Genomic DNA, 19148 nt, shown 5'->3' with positions numbered 1-19148 from the left:
ATTACGTATCACGTGGCTTCCCACATTCGTTTCGTATTTTAAGTAACATGTAAATTTCGCCGACCAGTAAGAGTACTGTTTTAGAGTCCGTTTTATAATAGCCAATATTCATTGCAGATGATTTGATCTTAGAAATGTTTAATAATAAAAAAAAAAGTAGGAGTTGTTTCTTTGGACAAGATTCTTTGCACAATATACGTATATTTAACTTTATTTTTAGTAACACATCCTACATGAAGGATAATTGTTTTGGTAAACTTGGGAAATATTACCTACAAGACTACCCCTTCTACATTTTTAGAAGATTTTTCATTGTTATTTTTGTATACGTTTTAGAAGAATTCCCAAAGATTTCTTTTCGATTTTGAACACAATTCACATACTCCTTTAGAAATAATTTTATTCCCGAATGAGTAAGGTCTAGTGAAGATGATAGTCAATTCATAAATTGCAATTTCAGCAATTTGCTTTATTTTTTTATTTATAAAATCGAAATTACTATTTGAAAATGTCTCCCTATAGATTCTTATTTAACTATCGATAATCTTAAAACTAGTTTGATTTATGTCGTGTTTGGACTCATATTCATTGGCGGAACCTTGGCAATCAATTCGTACCATTTTCATAAAGATAAGATTTAAACTATGGAAAATTAAGTTTTTATATATCGCTATACATATTAGGTGGAATTTCATATGGTATAGATTGTCTTTTAAAATATTCATTTACTGATTAAATTATACGCTTTGGTACCAAAATATACAGTCAGCCCTATATGGTTCTCAAAATGAATTGTAGATGAAAATTGAATGATGGATGTAAAATTTTTCAATGAATGTCTATACACAATTGGTTACATAGCCATAGTTCGTTTGTTTAAAATTTTAACGAAATTGAATAATCAGTGATAATTATATTTTAAGTTTGCATTACTTTATGCGTTAAATCACTGCACCGACCTATTTGTATGTACCAGGTTCAATAGAGTCTATATTTTGATTTGTTTGTCGATTTGGTTTTGTGATAAATTATACTCCTTATTATGAGTGGATAAGGTCATAAAGTTACTTTAAACCGACAAATTAAATAGAATGGGTTCGGGAATTCGGGATCTGCACTAAAGAGATGTAAAATAATTTTTAAATTACATAATGAGTGAACGATTTACAAAAGTGTAGTGAAATTATTAAATAGAAGTAAATCTGCCGTGCCATATATAATTAAAAGAATAAAAATGTGTGATTCCTTAATAAATGGACAACGTATTGGAGGACCAAAAAATGTTAACCGCTCGAAAACAGGAGAATTTAATACGTAAAATGCAAAAGCATCCGCATATTAATCTCTAAAATTAGCCGCGATGTGTAACAATATTTTTTAATAAAAAAGTTTCTGCAGAAGCATGCGAGAAGTTCTAAGAAATAATTTAACACAGGTTTGCGATAAAAAAAACTTTTTACAATATTTCAGCTGTTAATATATTTTTGGGTGTTGAATACGAAAAACACAAGAAAAATTTCACACCACGTTTCATTTTGCAAAAAACTAAACCCTTAACTTTTGGCAAAAAGTTATATTCTCGGATGAATCTGAATTTAATATTTTCGAATGCGATAGAAGAGTAAAAATTTGGAGACTACCAAATACAGAATTAGATTTAAAAAATTTACGGCCGACCAGTAAACATGGCGGTGGTTTGGTATTCTTATGAGGTTATACAGCGTATATCGATAGAACTAGCTTCCCCCATCTCGGCTTCGCCCAAGATATTAGCGTGACTAAGTCATATTTATTAGAATTAATATCTTTTAAGGAAATTAAATAATTTGGAAAAAAGCTTGATTTCTTCGTAATATTTCGGAGAAGATAACATTCTTGGTATAACGATTTTCTGACATTAGGATGAATTGTTGTTGCGCATCACCTACCGGAGCAATGATGGCAAATATTATCCATCGCTCCTATTTGAACTTCTCCTAGGTTAACATACCTAGTTAATTCCTGGATCATAATTCAATGCAACCCTTCCGGTAACATTCTCTCTTATAAGTCCAGGATTTACCAGTGTATCTTAATATATAAAGCAGAAAGTGTTTGTGTGTTTGTTTGTCGCCTAAAAACATTCGAACGGTAAACTCAGGGGTCACGAAATTTGTCCCAGCTCATTATACTTACCTAATCCAGATGAACGTGGCTATTTTCACAAAAAATATAAATAAATAAAAAACAATTTTTTTAAACAAATCAGAATCTAAATTTCGGGTGAAACTGAATAGCAAAGCTAGTATTGTATACGTCGAGCAGGTGTGGATGATCTTGACAAATTTGATCGCACCCGAAGCATAATAACATCCACACGTGGTACACATAAAACTGCAACAGCAATTTGTAACCATACGATCATTCTAACATATATGTCCGCGGTAATCCACTTCTCTAGCGAGAAATCGCGCGTAAAGCTTTGCCACCTAGTGGAGACAACACGGTACTGCTGCGGGCGAGGTATCACGCGGGCCGAATATGCGCATGCGCGCGCGAAGTAGACTGTCGTATACACGGGTCACGTGGTCTGCAAAACAGCCGTACACCTGAAATGTTTACACATAAATTACATGCTAATAACGAGTTTCTGAGACATGTTACATAACCTATGTCCATCCTAAAGTATGCAGGAATAACGTGTTACAATTTGAGGAAGATCGGTTCAATAGGTGTTGAGTTTTGCGCGAACATAAAAATCGGCTCTGTCTTTACATAATAGTATAGATAACAAACGAAATGCTATACATGTATAAAGCAATTAAAGCAAGTGCTATTAAATTGGGACTCCGAGATGATTATTACCTTTAGCAGGAAGACGATCCAAAACTGCTGGATATAAAATGGCTCATACTTTAGCCACATCTTCACAAAACCCAGATGTTAATCCTGTTGAAAATTGATGGGCAGAAATAGATAAAACATGAAAACAGTACAAAGTTTCTAACAAACAAACATTAAAGACTGCAATTTATTGAAGTTTGGATTAGCATAGAACCAAATATGAGGTGTGAATTGATCGAGAGCATGTCGTATGTTTAAATGAAATAATAAAGCATAAGGTGGACCAACAAAATATTAAAAACCTGCTAAAGCATACTTTATGAAGTAATCATACAAGAGTACGAACACTTCTGTGAATCTTCATTTTATTATGCGCAACCTAAAATTATTGTACTTTCGATATTAATTGATCGATTTTGTTAAAATTTGAACCGAATACGCTTTATACAACCAGGATGTTTCGAAAGGTTGGTGTAAAATTGATACAGTTTATTCGGGTCGTCAAGTACTTGCAACAAGATCATATGTATCCATGTCCAAAAATGATTTATTAAGGAATTAGAAGGAAACAAAGATTTGTTATTCATTAAACAAGGTTATACTCCTTGATGTCATGGCTGTGTGAAGTTACTGGTTGGTAAACAAATAACTGTCAGTTGCCAGTTATGACACAGCGCGGTACTTCTGATCTTGTGTCAGTCTAATAATGAGCCAACACATTAAGTTTTGTTTTAAGCGTAAAGTTGATAATCTGCTCCTTCCGCGCCTGAAAATATTTTGCTTCAAAAAGAAACCAAAAAGGAAGTCAGAGGGAAATGTATATCGCTTAATAGAAAGTAGTGATTTGGTTGGGTCGAAAAAAAATTTTAGATTCTTTTCTCGTCATAGCCAAAAAAGTTGTAGCTCTGCTCAAAAAGTAATTATATTTTTGTCATTAAAAAATAGGATTGGCCGTGTCTCTTGGAGGGTAGGCTGTATCGAAAACGGGCAAAAATATATATTTTTTTAAATCTGACATAGGGAGAAAAAAGTGTGAGGTGTGTCAAAAAGCTTGCTGATTTTTTTTATAATTATAAAATTATATTTAGCCGCGCCCCGGTGAGTCAAAGGGGTCGGTTTTTCAAATTAATAGTTTTTGTAGGTCGTAGGACCCAATCGCTTTCTACCAAGCTAGTAAGTAACCAAAAGTTTTTTTGTTAAATTATCCCAATGTTACTATACTATACTATAGATATCGGCTATGTAATACACATTCCTTTTTTTACTAGTGGGGTGCAGTGAAACATTAGAGATAATTAAACAAAAAAACTTTTGGTTACTTACTAACTTGGTGGAAACCGATTGCGTCCTATGATCTACAAAAACTACTATTTTGAAAAGACCCCCCGGGGCGCGGCTAAATATAGTTTTAAAATTATAAAAAAAATCAGCGAACTTTTTGACACACCTCACACCTTTTTTCACTATATCAAGTCAGATTTAAAAAAAAATTTGTCCGTTTTCCACCCAGCCTAAGTAATAGTGATAATAAATTTTATTTGGATTCTCTGGACGCTTCCTTTGATGTAGGCAGTGAAATTGAAGATAGTAGTGAAAATGAAGACACTGTTATAAACGAATTTACTATTTGGCACGATGTAACCAATAATGACGAGTTACAATTGAAAATTAATTTTTAACAGGATAAAAGATTGGTGGACCTAACGTTCCTGCACATTGCACGGAGTCCATTGATATTTTAAAAAACTTTTCTTTGTTGATGAATTGCTAGAAGACATTGTATCACAAACAAAGGAATGTGCTAGAATGAAAATAGAAGAAAAGCATTTATTGAGACTTTCCATTTCGAATAAGTGGGTTGACTAATTATTATTGTAGTACATGTTCTCGGAAACCAAGCTTTCACATGCTTCCAAAGATACCATACAATGAAAAATTATAAGCTATAATTTCCAATCTTAAATTAACAAGAATATTATGGTTTTTGAACATATATAGAGTTAAAAAGATATAATAACATTTCTTTATTTTACTAAGTAAAAATAATTACTTAAGTAAAAATACTTCTGATCTGTAGGTTACCTATGTCTGACAATGAGGTAAATACGGCCGCAAAAGTATATCAGGTGTTCAAAAATTCCTGTTTCAATAATGGAGGCTTCCGTTCACCGAAATAGTGAATGACGGACTTCTTCGAATATTCCTGGCGTATTACAGATTGTTATAAATGCACTCTGAATACGTTTCTAAAGCCCATCCTCAGTTTCTACTACTTTTGTGTACACCATTTGTTTTATTCAACTCCACAAATGAAAATCAAGCGGCGTACAGATTTGCTTACCTTAATGAATATTTGCTTTCTTATAACTTTTTAATAAATCATTTTCATACATGGGTTTATATAAATCTTTTCCAACAATTTGACCATCAGAATACGTTGTGGCAATTTGGCACCAACCTTTTAGAACACCCTATATAATTGTAATAAAAAGTTTGCAAAATCTCCAGAGCATTCCTTGATTTAAATACGTTCATTTTTAAGTTAATGGAGGCACGAATGCATTTGAGACTGATGTGAAACTTAATTTTTCTTAAAATATTTGTTGGTAAACCTGTCGATGTGTGACGTTCTCATGAATTTTGACGAGACCTTTTTTAATTACTTTGTTATGACGTGTTATAAGGAGAAAAATAATAAAAACAGGCGGTCGGACCTCAGTGACTTTGAAAAAAATTAAATACATCTAAAATACAGGGCAGCGTTTTATCTGCAACCCGCGCTCGCGCGAACAGGTAACATGGCAACAGCGCCTCACGAACGCATTCCACTACAACCATGCACCGTCCCGGCGTTTGGGCAGTTGCCAGTGTCCGCTGGACAGCAGTGATGCCCGAGCTTCGAGAATTTTGGGATGATCTCTTTCAAATTAACGTCGCAAAGAGCTATTCAGAATTTCCCGGCCCGGGTTGAAAAATTTGGGGCCTTTTTCGTATAACTTTTGAAATATAAACGATAATGGAATGCAATTTGCGCCGAAAAATGAGAAAAAATTATTCCCTCTTAATGATGGATAATTTAACATATTTTACACTTACTTAATTTTTTTCTATCAATTTTTTAACCATAATTGTTGTAAAAAGCTTTTGCAAACTGTTTATTTGATACTGTATTTAATGCTGCTTTTAAAATTCGTGGTGTTGATAAACAATAGGCTAGTTGTTTCTGTGTCATTACTTTCAGAAATTGAGAAATTAAATTTTTATTCAATTACGTGTTAGTTCTGCAGACCTCAGAATCTATTGTTCTGGTTTTCTTTTTTATGATTTTATCCTTAATGCAGTGCATACCTAGATCAGACGTAAGGGATAACTAATGGGACATGTCTTTTATTGTAGTGATGTTTGAATTTTTTTCTAGAATTTTTGTGTCTGAATGTTTTAGCTACTTAACGCCACGCCTATACCGGCTTCCGTTAATGTTATTTTTTGGAACCATGCACCATTTTTGTGGTTTTTATACGCAGGTGGCGAAAAACCTCTCCGTACAAGGGTATAGCACCGCGGTCAACCCTGTCGTAGCTGAAATTTTTTAAATTCAGACGGGTACGAGATCAGTCGACATTATTTTCAAACCTCATTACAGTAATCTGGGGTGCAAGTGGTAAATCGATGATAAAAGCGGAGCGCGCAACTCTATTATCTGGGCCGGGAAATTCCGAATAGCTCTTTGCGACGTTAATTTGAAAGAGACCATCCCAACATTTTCGGAGTTTGGGCATCACTGCTGTCCAGCGGTCGCTGGCAGCTCTCGGTGCATGGTTGTAGTAAAATGCGTCCGCGAGGCGCTGTTGCCATTTTACAAGTTCGCGCGAGTGCGGTTTACAGAATAAAACGCTGACCCTGTACAGACGTCACTCGTTTCATTTTTTCCCATTAAATTTTTTGGTCATCACTGATATTGAAGATATGAATCATTATCTAAAACAACCGAAAATTTTTTCTTTGAACTTTCAAATGATGCCCCCCCCCCCCAATGGAGGCCACTAATCGTAATCCATGTAGCCCCCACCAAGGCCAATACTCACATAAGACGTCTGACGAACTAAAACAGCGAAACAACAAAGTTTCGTACTTCACTGTCAGTTGTTTCCCACATTGTGAACACTCTATAGCATTTGTGAAAACAGACTTCTCCAAAAGAAAGTGGATATTTTTCTTCCGTATTCAATTCGCGAATAAACTTTGAACGATTTCATTTTATGTAGAAGGGTTACATTGAACATTCCATCAACTACGTATCGTCGAAAATAATGGGGCAACACCCGCGGACAGTATTTTTCTCAATGTCATTGGAGTCCACCCGCCAATTTTTATTATTTTCCTCGTCATATACACGTCGCAACAAAGTACTTAAAAAAGGTTTCGTCAAAATCACGGTGTAATAGACAGGTGTTCCGACTCTGTACCTTTTACCCCAGCGATTTTGGGTGCCGATTTCTGTTTAGTTCCCCTGGCCGCCGCGAGAGGCGTCTTGGTTAGAAGGCATATACATATGTCTTAATGAGATTGTGGTAGTAGAGATTTTAACCCTTAACTGGTATACTGTTTTTGGCAAACGTGACTGGTATACTGGGGTCGTGGCAGACCCCAAATAAAAAAGGACACAGAAATTTTTAAAGTCGACACTACAGCAACCACTATGAATATTTTCTTCTTAGGTAATGTATAAAATAATAGAAGCGTAGATAGTTAAACTATTATTATAAAATTAATTAGAAATTCAGTTTACCAACTTAGACAACCGAAAATTGTACATCGAACTTTGGGTGCATGGGGTCACGAGCGACCCCAGGATACCAGTTAAGGGTTAATGGTATTACTGGGCTTACCAGAAAAATCCTACCCGTAATGGAGGAGGAACGTGCCACGCATGCGCGTGATGACGCTGTCATTTGACTGAACCTTGGCGTCGATTGGTTTGACGTCACGGGGTCATCACGCGCATGCGTGGCGTGTTCCCCTTCCACACTACGAGTAGGAATTCCATACCAGGCCTGTATATATATGTAAATGCCTTTACAACAGCTACGAAATCTGCCGGCCGCCCGAAGAATTAGGACAAAAAAGTCACACATTCTGGACAGGAGTCGGAACACCTGTCTATTACACCGTGGTCAAAATCTATGAGTGCGTCACACGTAGGCAGGTTGACCTGCTTTTCTTTACATACATATACAGAGTGTTTGGCAACAGGTGTCAGAAACTTTAGGGGGTGATTTTACATGACAAAATAAGACGAAAACTAAGAATTACGAAATTGCGTGTCAGGCTTCGTTTCGGTGTTATATAGAAAGCGTCTGATGCGAGGAACTTGAAGCGTAGTTGAAAGCTAAGACAGCTGAGCGCGGAGTAGTGACTGCTCGCACGCAGATGCAGGAGGCTCGCGTGGATACAGACACACACACAGTCCGAAAACTGTGAAATTGAACACAGCGCGGTCGGCTTATTGACTGTCTGAACTTATTTCTATACACGCGTGCGAGCGTACGCTGCTGCGCGCTCAGCTGACTCGGCTTTAAACTGCGCGGTTCGGAAGTTACACTGCTAATATTCAAAACTGTTGATATCTCGAGAACGAAGCCTCGGATCCCAAAACAGTAAAGGACTTTCCGATGTCTATTTGCATGAAGAATTTGCGTGTGTGATCTTCAACAATTAGTAATTCAGAATCGAAGCTTCAAACGTAAATTCGTCATTCTTGAGTTTCCTCTAATCTTAGCAAGCTGAATCTCCCTTTAAAGTTTCTGACAGCTCTTGCCGAACACCCTGTATATGCGGAAGGGAGAGACGTATCTCGCCTTGGAGGGTTTGGCTCTTACAACGTGTGTTTGTGATCGGTTCGAGGGATATAAATTCACTGCCTGTACAGTCAACTTACTCGGTTCTGGCTGTTGCAACATGTATGTACGGCAGCCAGTATCGGGTGAAGTAATGTACCTCGGTAAAGATGGATCACATACTAGGTACAGTAATTTCTCGATATACCGAACAGAGCTTCTCTTCAGTATAAAACAATGTTTATCCCCTCCAAATGTGGAAATTTCCTGGTAACCAGCTGCCTCCTTCGAAGTGAGGGGCGATGGCTGGCATTTGAGAACCGAAGTGTGCAGCGACAATAAGTCATCTACTATTAACATTTTTTTTTCTATTGTTATGAAAATATTTTGGACACTGATGAAATTTTGCTGATGAATATAGGATCAAACACAATGTGATTATATAATTTTTAATTACTTCCCCATGCCGAATTGTACGAAAAATCGTAAGATCCGTGGGATCTTTAAATGACCAGACCAGACAAAAAATCTGTGTATATCTCGCTCACTTTTCTTTTCTCTGACTCCCTCTTACTTCTTTCTTGTTTGCTCTCTTTTTTCCACTCACTGTCCTTTTCTTTAACCACCGATGTCGACGGAACAGAAAACCGAGCCGACGGTATCTCATATCAATAAGAGGCAGTGACAAATGGGGTGACAAAATGTAGCCCCACACGATATAAGGAACGATCCGGTCCCGAGTGAGTTTCTTCTATCGAGAACTTACTGCAATGACAGGAGAATGGTAAAAAATGGCCATTTTGAGTACCACATGGGACAAAAAATAAAATTCTTACAAAAAATTTAAGAACATGTTTTAAGGAATCAAGAGAATATAATCCAACAAACTGGGAAACTGAAAATGTATCCAACATACGATAGGAATGTTATAAAAAACGTATGCAACTATGAAAACGTGACAATGATTAAACACATGTGAGTGTTACGTTTCATTCTCATTTTCTTCGGGCAAATGATTCACCTATAAAATAATTAGAGAGAAAGTGGGTAGGCAAGTCAGTCAAAGATTGCTATCGAGCAAGGTCAAAGTATCATTAGAATTAATATTCTAATTAAGGTGAGAACAGCAGCCAACGACGTCTTCGCTAACCTCAGGCTGCGTACAGACTTGAGCACGAACGCGAATGAGGCAAGCCGAGGCCGAATGAGCATGCAATTGTGGACGTCATTTTGAGGCATGCGAAGTCCTTTGGGCCGTTCGCCGCATGGCTCGAGCCAATGCGAAAATTGTTGGTCCACCAAAGAGAAATTATGCTCAGGTCGAAAGCAATGGGAATATGAGTCTTCTTTTATACATGTCTGATTGTGTTATGTGGTACTGGCTGGTGGATTCAGTGGTCAAAACAAGGGTTTCACACTTCATACTGCTTGAGATACACAAGGGGGTTTATTGTGTCCAATCAGGTGTCTCCACATACAGGGTGTTTATAAAAATATGGGACATTTTTTCGGGATGGGGTTTACTCACCAAAAGAATTAAATTTATAGATAATTCTTAGGTTTGCAGTTATAAGCATTTTTACATTCCGTAAAACACCAGTCCGGACTGCTTATTAAAGGGCAACTGGCTGACAGGCGTGTTCATCAGTTGGCCTAATCCCTATCCCTACTAATGTATAAAAGTGAAACGTTGTCTGTTTGTTTGTCCCTTTTTCACGCCTAAATGGCTAAACGGATTTCAATGAAATTTTGAATATACATTACTTATGTCCTAGATTAGATTATAGGTTATTTATTTTATTTTGGATATTATTCCGAAAGGGACCGGTGGCCGATCGAGATGAGGTTTGGGGAGAGGGTGGGGAGTGGCTGTGGATTTTAAATCTAAAATTGTAGCTTCGGGTATTTATTAGTTTCCGAAATATTAATACAAAAATGTTGTAGATTTTTTTTAGGGGATATTTTTTTGGACGTTGGTGCAGGCCCTCTTGCCCGGGAATCCTCCCGTCCCCCAATTTTTTCATTTTGAAATTTGGTGCCTCAGTCTCATTTTGAGCATCGCCAAACAACGAAATTTAATAAAATTTAGCTCCTCCAACCAAAAATCTTAGCGTAATCGATTTAAATCACGTGAATTTTCGCATGGATGGTAATAGTCCAACACTTTGACACAACAAGATACACCTCTCTCGTGACACTAATACCTCTAAAACAAGCCTTTCTAGATTCCAATGTCCCTGAAGAGGGTTATTTAGGTCTGGCAACGCCATTAGAACGATTGAATAAACAGAAACGAATAAACGGTAGAGCACGCTCCACGACACAATTAGAACTGTCTCGCGTTTCTTCAAACAACAATTGTTGCACGTTGCACGCCGCCGCGCGATGCTTCTAACCACAGTCATTTTAAGCATCGCCAAACTCACATATCGGTTCGCTACCATGCTTCACACGCCCGCGAGCGGGCGCGCGCCCCCGCACTAATCTAGCCCCAACCAATACTAATACCCGGGACAAGTTGGAGAGTGGAATGCGTTGCGACGGTATAAGTCAACAGAAATATTGTTAACAGGGGGGACCGTGGTAAAGTGGTTAAAAAAGATCGGTAAGGTGTACCCTTTTATGCACAATTACCCCTGTATCTTTTGAACGCATTAATATCCGAAGCTAAAATTTTATATTTGGGGTCTTTCCACACCCCTCGTAATACCCACCAAGTTTCATCTCGATCGGCCACCGGTCCCTTTTGGAAGTACAGCCTTTATTTTTTAGGCTTTTTATTTTGGAAACATCATAAATAATTTCCGAGTGAAACCGGGTAACAGTTCAGTTAAGTAGCATACTATATTTTCATTCATATCCTTTGCTCCTCGCCTTTAAAAAACAATGGCGAAATCAATATACCGATCCGCGGAAACACAGTTGGGCTTCGTTAAATGCCATTTCAATATCTACGTAGTCCGGATCCGTGTTTTATGAAACATAAAAATGCTCATATGTTTTATTATTTTGGCGAGTAGTCTGATCCTGAATAATGTCCCACATTTTTATAAACACTCGTAATGTCAAGCAACAATATAGACCAGGGTTGACTAACTGGTGGCTCGCGAGCCATCGGGGGCACCTCCGCTTTGCTGCCACTAGTGATCCTCTAGGGTGTGATCGGAACAACGTGTATCATCGCTGATTGGTTGCCGCGATTTGGAGCAAAAGCGGAAGTAGACAGAGAAAGAAACTGTAAAAAAGAAAGAGACAGAAATACTGGTAGAAAGAGACAGAAAGACAGAGAAATACTGATAGAAAGTTACAGATAAACGTTTAGGTTATGTTATTTCCGGTTTTGCTCCAAAATGGCTGCGGTTATACCGATCACTCCCTAGAGGATCACTAGCTGCCACGCTGAACGGCCCCCTCTCCATACCGATCAGACTCTGACGATCACAGGCGATTCCTTCTTCTTTCCTTCTCTTTTTAACTGCGATCGTCAAAGTCTGGGAGGTATGGAGGGGGCCGTTCACCGTGGCAGCAAGGCGGAGGTGCCCCCGGTGGCTCGCGAGCCATCAGTTAGTCAACCCTGATATAGACCGCCGGTATAATTGCGCAAGCCTTAAGAGTGACAGTGTAAAATCAAACATGTTCAATCATTCTTCAATTATTTACATACGCCTTTAAACCCATACCTACACGATCCACATACTTATACCAGCACAATGGAGCGATTAATAATGCAAGCACATTTAACTGCCTTGCACTTCAGAATGATGGTACACATTTTCTATTTTTCTTATTAAATATTAGCTCAAAGCACCCGGCATTGCCCGGGTAAAACTTCGATTATCACGGAGTGTCAAGAGGGTGAAATACGGGGGAAGGGATGGGGTGTCTAGATTTGATGGTAGCCCATATTTTCCGCAGGGTGCTAGAGAGTAATTATGCAAAGTTTTGTCCAGATCGGCTAAAGGGTTTAGGAGGTAATAGGAAATATACAGACACACATTCTATTTTATATACAGGGTGTTTCATTACCGATGGTCAATACTCTAGGGGATGATTCTACAGTCCAAAGCCAGACGAAAATATACAATCAAATTTTTTAATATCGCTCTTCGTTTACGAGAAAATTGACTTTGAATTTCAGATAAATACGAGTGCACCGATTAATTACCGAGTGCCTTAAAAAATTGTATTCTATATTTTCGTCTGAATTTGATCTCCAGAATCATCCCCTAGAGTATTGAGCGTTTGTATACGATATAGAAGGAAGATCTAGACATTTTTTACTTTTTTAAAAGGTCATATTTATTTATTTTATTTTTAAGGGGGAATATGGGAAGAATCAATGTTCCTCACATATTTCTCCTTAAAAGTATTGAAAATTATTGAGCAATAACACAAAAAATTGCTTGGGCTTAAGAGGGGGTGAGCTTTAGGGGTGGTCGCTGAGAGTGCGGTCCCCAAAATATTTTGTCTAGGGCGCCGAAGAATATTCGTGCTAAATTTTATGCGGATACGTTGAACGGTATAGAAGCCCTTTAATCCAACAAACATACATACTTTGACTCTTATATACAGGGTGTCTCAAAAGGCGATTTGGGCGTAAGTGGAATTCGCTCCATATAAACTCCTTCACTCCGTGATTCTTTCTTACTTTCAATAACAGCGGAAATAATTTAGATGTTCCTTAAGTGGCACACCCTGTATACCATTGCTAAACTTTGAAAATGACAAGCTGTACATTCATTTATACACAGTATTTTCTCTAAATGCCAGACAACTGTTTTACTTGCCCCACCTAGGGTAGACCGGGGGCGAATCGGATCACTTTGTGTTTGACGTTAAAAAAATAATAGTCAAACATTAAAAAACTATTTTTCACCTTTGGCTTCAAGATTAATAATAGAAAGTAAAATCAAACTTAAAAATCTTTCTTCTGCAAACAAAAAACCAAAAAGTGAGAAATATCCGATTCACCCCGAAACTTGGGGCGAATCGGATAACCCATAAATTTCTGAAATAACTGAAATTTTCATAATGAAATCTTTAGAAACAACTTAAACAAATCTAATTTAATGACAGTGAAGTCAAGTGGCACTACTTAGCACACAGGTCGGAAGGATATTGCCGTTTTTTGCCGCCTCTATCAGTAGAATTATTCTCGTGGCACCATTCTTCTCAGACAATCTTCTGAAACTGGACGAGTTAATTTTTCACCAGAGTAAATACAATGCTATCTTCTTAAGACCATTAATTAATTAATTTTTTTTTCGTCATTTCTTTAGATTTAACTTTTATCACAGATTCCTTTTTTTTCTTTTGGACACTATGACCCCTGATTGGTCTTTTTTATGCACGTACGAACCATCTGTATATAAACAATTATCATATTTAAAATCATAAAAAAACTCAAATGAAAATAAAGAGTGTCCGATTCGCCCCAAATAACGTGATCCGATTAGCCCCATATATAAGTACTAGTTTTGCACCCTGTCTTCCCCAGGCATTACTATCCTATATAATAAGACGCGTAAGATAACCACAATTTTTGTTGGAAACTCCCCTAGAAACAATTTTCGCTGCGAAATTTTACAACTTTTGCGTACCAGAAGGGTACCTGTCTAATTGGTCTCCTGAAGGGCATTTCGAGGGGCCTAAGTCATATACGTGCCCAGATTCATTGCCCGGCTACATTCGAGACCCTCCGCCCTAGAAACGAAATAATTCTCGATATTATTACAGCAACTAATGTGTGACAAAGACCCCGAATCAAAGAAATTTGTGGAGCATATTCACTCTTACAACAGCGTTTTTTCGTTTGCCTCCATGAGAGTCCAAATAAAGGACGCATTTCGACTCTGCGTTGAGCGCGCGTTTGTATCTCCACCACTTCTTGGAATCCTTCGGTCGAGAGTGAGAGAACTCGTGAGCGAGCGATAGAGGACGAAAGAGTCGACACGAAGTAACCGTCGGCTACGAAAGAGAGAAAGCATGATAGGTACTATGTCTCGCTTCGTCATTTAGTTCGAGCTCGACCCGCGTGCGGGCCTAGATACAATGCAGTAACGGCTACTACATTGTACATAAAAACCTGTTTTAGACCACAAGTTAGTTCTACGGCATCTTCGGGTGCCGAGGAAACTTCATGCCGAATCTGAACCTTGTAGGTCATCGGGAAGTACGAAAAAAGCCTCTGGAAAGATTTTGCTAACAAACGAACATCCACATTAAGTGTAGATTACATAAACATTAGGTCGTCCCGAAAAAAATGAAAATGATTGTCGCGTTAGGCCTTAGTGCGGGAAAGTTGTGTCTTGGGATCAATAACAACTGTGCAAAATTTCAGCCCTGTGAGTTAATATCTTCTGTTCCGGCAAGAGCCTTGAAATTTCGAAATTCGAGTAAAAAGTAGAAAAATTATCTTGCAGCCCTCCTCCCACCCAGCTGGCAACAGAGTGAGTCAGAACTCATCGCGTAAATGTGGCTGCTTGTGGAGTTCCTCCTTTCCCCATTCCAACCACCTTGTGGACTAGAAGGCGAAATTTGATAAAAATGTCCTAACCGCGGAAGGATACTCGACGTCGGGTTTATAGACTTGATGAAGTGGAAACATGAGATTTGCACTCAAAGGCTGGCATATGACTGCGCGACTCAAGGGTGACTCGAATGAAGCCATCCCTTGCGTTGGCTCCAATTATTTTGCTGGATGCCTCTGTTTCGAGTTCCATACGCTCCACAGCCTGAGTGTGGCAAGGGTGTGCCTCGAAGTCCCAGGATTTGGGGATCCCTTCGTCCTCCAGCATTTTTTTCAGGGAGATGGTTTCAACCGAGTCCAATATACATGGTAAAGTTATTGGGCATACGTCCCAATTGATCAAGTCAGTATAATCGATAGCATCAAAATTCAACGAAGGTGGAGACCATTTTCGGATTTCTACCGACTTTAGTTCCCACGTGCTGACAGCACGATACGCACAGCAAGTTCTCTGATGTTGTCTCTGTCATCAGTTAACATAGCCAAATATATTATATTATATTATATTGTTGCGAGCATCGGGTGTAGGCCCGTGCATGGCCTGCTGGCACTCGCAACTGAAGAGAGAAGGTCGGCTCCCTGGAAGGACGATCGGCATATCGACCAGAGGGACTATTTTGTACCAAACGCCATAGCGTTCGGACGTAGGGGTTTAGCTTGTACCATTGTAAACCTATAGCTACTACTGAAATATAGTTGTGCAGTGTGTACGCCCGTATATTATTGTCTCTTTCGCGCCGGGGCGGCCAGCGGGGAGACACCCCGGCGCAACATTATATTATATTATACAATCCTCACGTTACTTAGCCAAGAAATGCAGGTCAATCATTGATAAGATAATTTCAAATAACTTCGCCTTATCAGAAAATGTTCTTTTGGCTATGGTAACTGATGACAGACAACTGTCGATGACAGACATCAGAGTACATGCTGTGCGCAAAGTGCTGGCAGCAAGCTCGTAAAGCTCGTAACAGAGGCAACCAGCAAAATAATTGCAGCCGACGCAAGGGATGGCTTCACTCGGGTCACCCTTGAGTCGCGCAGTCATATGCCAGCCTTTGAGTACAAATCTCATGTCACCACTTCATCAAGTCTATAACCCCGACTTCGAGTATCCATTCGCGATTAGGACATTTTTATCAAATTTCGCTTGGGAAGGGATAGGAGGACTACAAGATCATTTATATATTTTTTACTTAAATTTCGAAATTTCAAAGCTCTTGCCGGAACAGAAGATATTAACTCACAGGGCTGAAATTCCACACAGTTGTTATTGATCCCAGGACACAACTTCCCTGCACTAAGGCCTAACGCAACAATCATTTTCAATTTTTCGGGACGGCCTAATAAACATATTATGATAGTCTGGAATACATCAAATACTAAACTTGGACACCAAGACAATCACAATAGACACATTTGATTTTTCAAGCTTACTTTTTATTTTAAATACGAAATTGCAGATCGCGTCAGTTAGATTCGGACCAAAATTGTAACGTTCGCACGCGTCCATGTCACTGAAAACGTATGCCAGCTCTAAAGAATGACTTAGAACAATTGACGGGCTATTGTGGTGGGTGCGGAGGAGAGGGGTGAGGTACTACGAACGATCGGAATGCTCATTCCTATCGCGATTTAAGGAATATGGACTAAACTCTTATTTTGATCCGATTCACCCCGGTCTACCCTACATCCAGTTTCCACTCTTATAACCAACACGTTTACATATTTTGGATAATTATCTCTAACCAACTTATACTCCTTTTCCTTGTACAACGATTTCAGGTACTTTTAAAGGCACAATTATCATCATATTGGGTCAGCATGTGTTTGAAAGGTACCGTTCCAGCAAAATCGTACAAACTTTTTTGGATACCTAACATTTGTTTTGTAAAAATAAATATTTCAAACTATCGTGTATCTGCCAGTGACTTTTTTTTAAAAAATTCAAAAATATTTAATAAATACACATCTTTGTTCCATCGAATAAAATAGTTTCGATCCTGTAACCCTAAAGTACAACTTTGAGCGCAGTCTTTATGTACGTAGTATCAATTCTAATAATAAATACATGTTTGCATCTTTCTGAAAAACAAAAACGTCAAATATCCATTACTACACAGGTATAAAAATAACGCTTCCACAATCCAGGCTTTCCTCAATTTTCTTCCTACACAAATTTATCAACTTTTTTTATAGAGGTTCACGTATACAAACTTCTTTAAATTTTACAAAGCATTTATTTTTTATTGTACATTAAGTTCGTCAAGTCATGATTTTCGAAGGAAATGTTTATTTTATACTATGTGCGATGTTCTTCATAATGCAAACAACTTCATCTTCAGAAAACTGATAGTTCCCAAAGTAGGATAATTTTTATAGACTACGCCCTACTATTTATGACAACGAAGGAAATAAGTAGAGAAGTCATAACAACTATATGCTAGAGCACGGTCGTCTGTAGTACAGGCCGGACACTACGATGTTGCAACACCGCATTTCGAACAACCATCAGTCCGATGACTATGTTCCGACCGGTACCAGAGCCGGTCGTGACATAGCGCGCGAAAGGCTTCAGAAAAGTTCAAGTGGGACTGATGACAGCGTTGCCAAATTCACTACGTTCCGGCCTGTACTACAGAAGGCCGTGGCTAGAATCATTGTTTTTAATACTCTCTGTACGCTCGCAGCATTTCATTTGATTAATATTTGCGGTGACTTACTTAAATTCCAGGTGACGAAGGAGCAATACTGTGAAAATGTCGAGGCCAATCCTCAGCAGGCCGCGCACGCGTGTCTATGGGTGCAACTACGATAAAGGAGAATCGTACTATAAGCCAATGGTTGATCATTTAGATCGGAAATACAGCTCCCGACCGCTTTTCTCCGAACCAAGAACTTCGTTAGCCGATGAGATCGCGGCCCGTCGAAATGACATCGGTAACATCTTCAGTCGTTTTCCAAAATGGTTTTAAGGGGTGAACGTATCCTACTCCCTCTTTCCTTAATCATTATATAAATGTAGCCAGTAGCTTTTCAATAAGAAAATGCTAAACTATCTTTGACCTCCTTGATATTTCACGAGTGGCATGTTGAAACCAAATCCTGATGTGAAAGGAATTGAATGTACTATCTCTTCAGTCCAGTGTTACAGTCACAACAAATCTCACCCCCGTAAAGAAGCACCGTACAGAATCTTTCGCATACGTAACGAAATAAAATAAAATCGTAACACGAAGCAGAACCGTCTAATGATTTATTATATCCTATGACACGAGTAATAACGTTTCTATACTATTTAAACATTATCTTTGAGTATATATCAGAAATAGAATTCGGTACTTCGTGGAGGGAATATTTTTATTCCAATGAAATTTTCAAATTGCCATTTCTACACTTCGTACACAGCATGTATATTTATAGCGTGGTTGTCCATATTTTTACTCTTACCACATAGTCGTAATTCTTGTATCATTCTACCTGCTAAACAATATACGTATTTTACTACATGTATAAAGAATTTATTAAGCGTTAAACGAATTAATGTTGTAGTCGATAACTGTTCTCAATATATCAATGTAAGCTAGTAGAATTTATTGTTACGTAATGTCTATGTAATATATGAGATTGCATTAGGTTGAACAAGCTTTGGAAATCTCATTCTTTTAAAAGCGAAGATCACATAAACCTGCTCTGTTAAACTGAGTGTAACGTTATAAAAGAATCGTCGGTTCATCAATAAATTTTATGCTATACGAACAATGAAATTATTGGCATTACACAGTATTATAATTATCTTCTACTCCAAATACACAAATGTAATGATACAATTATTACCAAGAATGAAGAACTGTTTGACGACATTAATTATCTGTGAAATGTAATTTATGTAAATGTATTTTTATTATAAACAAGTTATTGAAATTCATGTGTTAATATACACTTCAGTTTTTAAATGT

At 38.0% G+C, this 19148-nt stretch overlaps 3 protein-coding genes and 1 long non-coding RNA gene across 7 annotated transcripts in view; 2 read left to right on the top strand and 2 right to left on the bottom strand.

Annotated features, from left to right (window-relative positions):
• Positions 1-19148, bottom strand: part of LOC143369726 (meckelin) — a 292527-nt gene that overhangs the window by 28494 nt on the left and 244885 nt on the right. The gene's annotated exons all lie outside the window — the stretch shown is intronic.
• The window catches only part of LOC143369795 (uncharacterized), a 281266-nt gene that overhangs the window by 37691 nt on the left and 224427 nt on the right, over positions 1-19148 (top strand). The window lies entirely within an intron of this gene.
• The window catches only part of LOC143369822 (uncharacterized), a 106241-nt gene that overhangs the window by 48276 nt on the left and 38817 nt on the right, over positions 1-19148 (bottom strand). The window lies entirely within an intron of this gene.
• Positions 1-19148, top strand: part of LOC143369770 (uncharacterized) — a 36466-nt gene that overhangs the window by 4495 nt on the left and 12823 nt on the right. For 3 of the 4 annotated variants that reach the window (XM_076814131.1, XM_076814126.1, XM_076814127.1), the window contains exon 2: positions 17924-18129. In XM_076814131.1, coding sequence (XP_076670246.1) covers positions 17949-18129 — 181 coding nt within the window. In that variant the 5' untranslated portion in view covers positions 17924-17948. Of the gene's footprint in view, positions 1-16959; positions 17027-17923; positions 18130-19148 lie in introns of those variants that run through there. The other variant, XM_076814130.1, reaches the window with a different exon arrangement.

This window comes from Andrena cerasifolii, chromosome 6 (genome assembly GCF_050908995.1).
Source record: "Andrena cerasifolii isolate SP2316 chromosome 6, iyAndCera1_principal, whole genome shotgun sequence".
Classification (NCBI taxonomy): Eukaryota; Metazoa; Arthropoda; class Insecta; order Hymenoptera; family Andrenidae; genus Andrena; species Andrena cerasifolii.
This window is presented reverse-complemented; position numbering and strand designations above follow the sequence as displayed.